Source organism: Crocuta crocuta, unplaced genomic scaffold (assembly GCF_008692635.1).
Source record: "Crocuta crocuta isolate KB4526 unplaced genomic scaffold, BGI_CrCroc_1.0 scaffold208, whole genome shotgun sequence".
Lineage (NCBI taxonomy): Eukaryota > Metazoa > Chordata > Mammalia > Carnivora > Hyaenidae > Crocuta > Crocuta crocuta.
Window position 1 is genome coordinate 98,008 of NW_027532596.1, and position 5,724 is coordinate 103,731.

General features: G+C 39.0%; 1 protein-coding gene across 1 annotated transcript in view; it reads right to left on the reverse strand.

The window, feature by feature from the left end:
• The window catches only part of SNRPN (small nuclear ribonucleoprotein polypeptide N), a 6,824-nt gene continuing 1,100 nt past the window's right edge, over window positions 1-5,724 (reverse strand). The window contains exons 2-7 of the mRNA XM_077780089.1: window positions 4,026-4,177; window positions 1,925-2,036; window positions 1,342-1,494; window positions 758-896; window positions 280-405; window positions 1-180 (exon numbers count right to left, since the gene is read on the reverse strand). Coding sequence (XP_077636215.1) covers window positions 143-180; window positions 280-405; window positions 758-896; window positions 1,342-1,494; window positions 1,925-2,036; window positions 4,026-4,177 — 720 coding nt within the window. The 3' untranslated portion in view covers window positions 1-142. The remainder of the gene's footprint in view (window positions 181-279; window positions 406-757; window positions 897-1,341; window positions 1,495-1,924; window positions 2,037-4,025; window positions 4,178-5,724) is intronic.

Sequence of the window (5,724 nt, forward strand, 5' to 3'; positions counted from 1 at the left end):
TTGCAGTTTAATTGCTCTGTGCATTTTATTAGCTAATATTAATGCAGCAAAGAGGGAACAAAGGCTCACAAACACTCTACACAGTTTCACAAGACACATTGCAGGGAAAAAAGTGACGTAAGAAGGATCAACAGTAAGTATCCTAGGGTCTTGGTGGACGCATTCCAGGGGGAGGTGGACCTGGAAAAAAAAGCAAAATTCCATGGAACCGTTAGGAAAACATCATATAAATATTCAAGGGCCTGGCTGACACCACTGTGCAGAAGTGTAACCACTCACCTCTAATTCCTGGTGGAGGGGGTCTCATTCCTGGAGGGGGCATGCCTATTGGCGTCCCTCGAGCAGGGGGAAGCCCAATTGGTGGGCCCATGGGTGGTCTCATTCCAGGTGGAGGAGCCATAATGCCTAGAAAAGAAAAATGGCAGAAATAAAGACCTCATAAATTAGCTCAGCTAATAATACACCAAAAAAATACAAAATAATACTTAAAGAAATGGACCCAGATATTAAGTAGAGAGTTAAACAATTCTCTGGACCATTATCATATAAGCCATCCTCAACTAAAGATTCCAAAGCTTTTCATTGAAGACCTTTGTTTAAAAGAAAATATATTCCAAGCAACTAGTGAGGTTCTTTGTTCAGTATATTCTTATAGTATTTTTAGTTATCACTTCTAAAGATGATACAATCTTTTCACAGAACAACACCTATATATACCTGAGAACGAAATTATCTTACTTCTTTATGGATTCCCTACCTGGAGGTGGTGTTGCTCGTCCCACAGGAGTGGGTGGGGTCCCCCGTCCTGGGGGATACTGAGTTGGGGCTCCAGCAATGCTAGCAGTAGCAGCAACTGCAGCAGCTGCTACAGTGCCTCTTCCCTGTGGAGTCATTACCTGAGAAGGCATGGTCAGATATAGTAAAGGTAAGGCACATCCTCTCATTATTCAAATACAAAATAAATGGTGAATACCACAGCTTATTAAATATGAAATAATTATAGCAATTTTTTACTTCTTCCATTGTTTTCATTTAAAAAATCATGGCACACTAAAACCTCCCCCTTTAAATCCAACATGCCCTATTTTAATCTATTAAGTCCCTTTACATTTTCGCAATTCTGGTTTACCCAACCATATTTCTCTTTACTCACCAAAAGTGTTAAATTACTCTTAGCAAGGTGGCTTTCTTTAATCTTTTCCCCTCTTAATGTGTATTTGTCCTTAAGCACCCTCATTAGCATATACTGCTTACATAGTATAAGATTTGCACTCAGGCTTTTAAACCTACTCTGCCTCTAGGCACTTTCTCTCAATAATATAAAACCTCCTAGTTCCTCACCTGTTGGGATGGCCCCCCAACCCCTCGGACAGGGCCCGCTAATCCAGCAGGAGCCTGGGGAATTGGTACACCAGCTGGTACTCCTCTGCCAGCTGCCCTGCCAACCCCAGGACCTCCTGCAGCTCCAGCAAGAGGTACCCGAGCAATGCCAGTCTGAAACAAGAAAAATTAGTTTGAAATCAAATGATTTACCAAAGCTATCAATAATCTTATTCCTAAAAGATCACTGTTTTCCACCATTTTTCCTACCACCCAGCTTATAGTAGGTTCTATATTCACAGCATTAGATAAGTATACCTTGGAGGCATTCAGCAGATTAAATGTACATCTGTCAATTTATGAATACAGACAAATAAGCCACTCTTAACTTTATCTAGGTAGTACCCAACCCACAGAATAATTCATCAGAAAGTCCTTAATCTCCAAATACAGACAAGTAAGAACTGACATTAAGTGTTGGGCACATTTTACTTTACAAATGTATACTATTCATTGTGCCTCATTGTACCTTGATTTAGCATCATCTCAAATAATATGATGTCCTTCCACACCAATGTTCTGTCCTGCCCATTAAACTCCTTACGTCTTTTGGGGGTGGTCCTTCCACTGTCATGGAAACCAAGTTCTCCCCACGTAGCAACACCAGACCCAAAACCCGCTTTTCTTCACGCTCTGGCTGCTTTGCATTCTTTGGCCTGTAAAGCAGAAGTAAATTTTAGTAAAATAAGCTAGGGATCATTCGCTAAAATATTTACAGTTTGCCTTAATAACATGTACACATGACAATAATTGATGCCTATATATTCATGTTGTTACTAAATTATGACAAAACAAAGGCAAAAACAAAAACACTAGACTCACTGACCTAAGGGTAAATGTTAAAGCTCTTTTCCAATCAAAATTTTCCAGAATGTTCCCTTAATGTTATTACTACAGCAAAACTAATTTCTTCTTTATGAAACACAGATGCAAATGATGTGGCTAAAACTTTAAAAAACTGTTTTCATATTAAAATAGGAAGTAAATCTTTTAAATCATTTTTTAACTCAGCAAACCTGTGTGACAGACAACTAAAATGGGAACTACTGGCAATGAGGCCATACCAAATGTTAAAGAAAAACAAAGCAGAACAGGCTTTGGATTACAGACAGTTTTGTATCCCTGGCCTTACCACTTATATAACCATGGGACACCATAAAAATTAAAAAGATAAAAATAAAAAAGAAACCTTGTACAAAATCACAACTGTCAACAGCAAAAATCCACATGCATAGTTAAAAGCAACTGACACAATATCATTCAACAATCCTGTTTACTATCACAGAGAAAAATGTACAATTTAAAGCATTATCCATGTGAAATGATCCCTATAACTTAGTGAGAAATGTTAAACAGAAATTAATATGCCTACCGCTGTCATCAAATACCTTTAGCATTTATCAATATCATAAGGGTTTCTTTCATTTACAGTAAAAAGTTAAGATTATTTAAACAAACAAAAAATAACATTTGAAATATTCACCCTTAGAATTTCTGAAATAATCATACTTGTTGTGCATAAAGGAGACTGAGAATACATGAAGTGGCATATGTTATGAATTCTATTCAAATTTGCCTGAGAGAAACAGGCAGGTGAAGGTGAGCATCACCTACCATTTTCTTCATATGTAATAAAACCTATGTGAAGTACGTAAATTAAACTTCTGAACAGTATATCATAGACTGTGGCAATAAATTAAATCAAGCCAAGAGTCAACAGTGATGCCTTATAAGTTCTGCCCCATGATAAGAAACAACGTCATCTTGAATTTACAGAGATACTACAAATACCAACTCAAATACTCTGAATGAAAAGTCAACTGAATTTCTGGAAGTTGGATGCCACTAAGATCCACCAATTATTATGATCTTATTGCAGAGGCTCAGTAGTGCTCTGTGAAAGGAAGCTCCAAGCCTAATATGGTAAAGCATAAGTACAGAAAATATTCCTTTAGAAATTAAACGGGCAAATCACAAATACAATAAGCAAAGAAGGTTAGGAATTGACACCAAGTTGACAAAACAAGGAGCATGCAGAGGCTGGATGAACAAATGTTAAACCTGGCCTAGAGTATTCTAATCATATCCTAACTCCTCAACCCTTAGGAGTTAATTGTTATTCATAAGATTCCTTCCTCTGAAGGAATGCTACAGAACTTAACCTATTAATATTTCTTAACTTTTTAAAATAAATATAACTTGACACTCTGCTCATACTGTATAGTTCTATTCCAAGTTAAGTTCATTACTATGTCTGCAAACTTAAAACAGCAGTATAAATACAATGACTTCAAGACTGGGAGACTTTGTGGGCGCCTGGGTGGCTCAGTCAGTTAAGCATCCAACTTTGGCTCAGTTCATGATCTCATGAGTTCAAGCCTACATCTGTGTTGACAGCTAGATCCTGCTTCAGATTCTGTCTCCCTCTCTCTCTGTCCCTTTCTTGTTCATGCTCTGTCTTTCTAAAAAATAAACAAACATTAAAAAAACTGGGAGTCTCTGATCTTCAGAAATGAGGCCAAGAGGTTAGACAAAAGACTAACCCTACCATATCTTCCCTACCTCCTTCAGTTACTCTCTATAATCTCTTACTCCTATTATCCTCTCCCTCAATATTCCATTATCCAAACCCAAAGTGGTCTTACTTGATCTTCCTGAATTCATCGCAATCACAGAGGATCAAGTTCATATGCTTGTCAAAAGCCTTAAAGGTGCCAATGAAGATTCGGCCATCTTGTAGGATACATCGCATTCTATAGTCAATGTGTTGCAGCATCTTGCTGCTCTTTCCCACAGTCTGAAATGAGTAAGAAAAGCTGTCTATGGTAACTTTATTAACTCTCCCTGCAATTTCTTCCCCACTGCTATAAATCAATCCAAACTTTGTTTCCTTAACACATCTTCCCTCCCATGTTTTCTCCAAAAATAGCTTCACAGTCTCAAGATACGGAGCCGAATTTAGATCCAGAACAACCTTACTCTGTGGAACCCTCTACTTCTCAGAATGACTATGCAATATCCCATTATCCCATTTCTTCCCAACAGAGTCACAAATCTAGTTTCCGTTTAGTATTCTATCATTCTGATTCCTCTCTTTTACCAATTTTAATCCCAAATCCCACCCTCCTTCAGAACACTTGACCCTATGTACTATTTCTTTTCCCCTAGACACCTAGCCAAACAGTGGGAAATTGCTACCTCCATCAAAAACTTCCCAACTCCCATCAACCCAATGCAAATACAAACCACTATTTAGTTCCCCAAAGGCCTCTGTCCTAGTTATATTAAACCCTGTATCTACTCTAAGAACTTGGATCAGTGTTTCTCAAATTTGTTTTGGATTCATTTACCCTACTAAGGCACTTTTTAAAAATATTTTTATCATGGGGCGACTGGGTGGCTCAGTCGGTTGAGTGTCCAACTTCAGCTCAGGTCATGATCTCATTGTTTGTGAGTTTAAGTCCCACATTGGGCTCCGCACTGACAGTGCAGAGCCTGCTTGGTACTCTGACTCTCTCCCTCTTTCTGTCCCTCCCCCATTTGCTCTCAAATATTTTGCTCTCTCAAAATAAATAAATAAAAACTTTTAAAAAAATTCTCCCTCTCTCTCTCTCTGGGTGCCTGAGTGGCTCAGTTAGTTTCGTGTCCAACTCCAGATTCCTGCTCCCGTCATGATCTCATGCTATGTGAGTTTGAGACCCACATTGGGCTTTGCGCTGATTAAGCAGAGCCTGCTTGGATTCTCTCTCTGTCACTCCCCCTTCTTCTCTCAATAAATAAATATAAATATTTAGGGGAGCCTGGGTGACTCAAGTCAGTTAAGTGTCCTACTTCGGCTCAGGTCATGGTCTCACAGTTCGTGAGTTCGAGCCCCATATCAGGCTCTTTGCTGACAGCTCAGAACCTGGAGCCTGCTTCGGATTCTTTGTCTCCTTCTCTCTCTGCCCCTCCCCTGCTCACTCTCTGTCTCACTCTGTCTCTAAAAAATAAATATATGTAAAAAAAAAAATAGCTAGGCCACTAATCCCTACACCTACAAAGAAAAAAAAAAGAAGATTCTCATTGCTCCTCTCTCACTTGTGGAGCACACATGAGCTCTTTCTCTCTCTAAAATTTTACAAATTTTATCCTAAATCACCCACTCCACTGAAACTTTTTTTTTTAATTTTTTTAAATGTTTTATTTATTTCTAGGAGAGAGAGAGAGAGACAGCATGAGCAGGGGAGGGTCAGAGAGAGAGGGAGTCACAGACTGAAACAGGCTCCAGGCTCGGAGCTGGCAGTCAGCACAGAGCCCGACGCGGGGCTCGAATCCACGAACCGCGAGATCATGACCTAAGTGAAA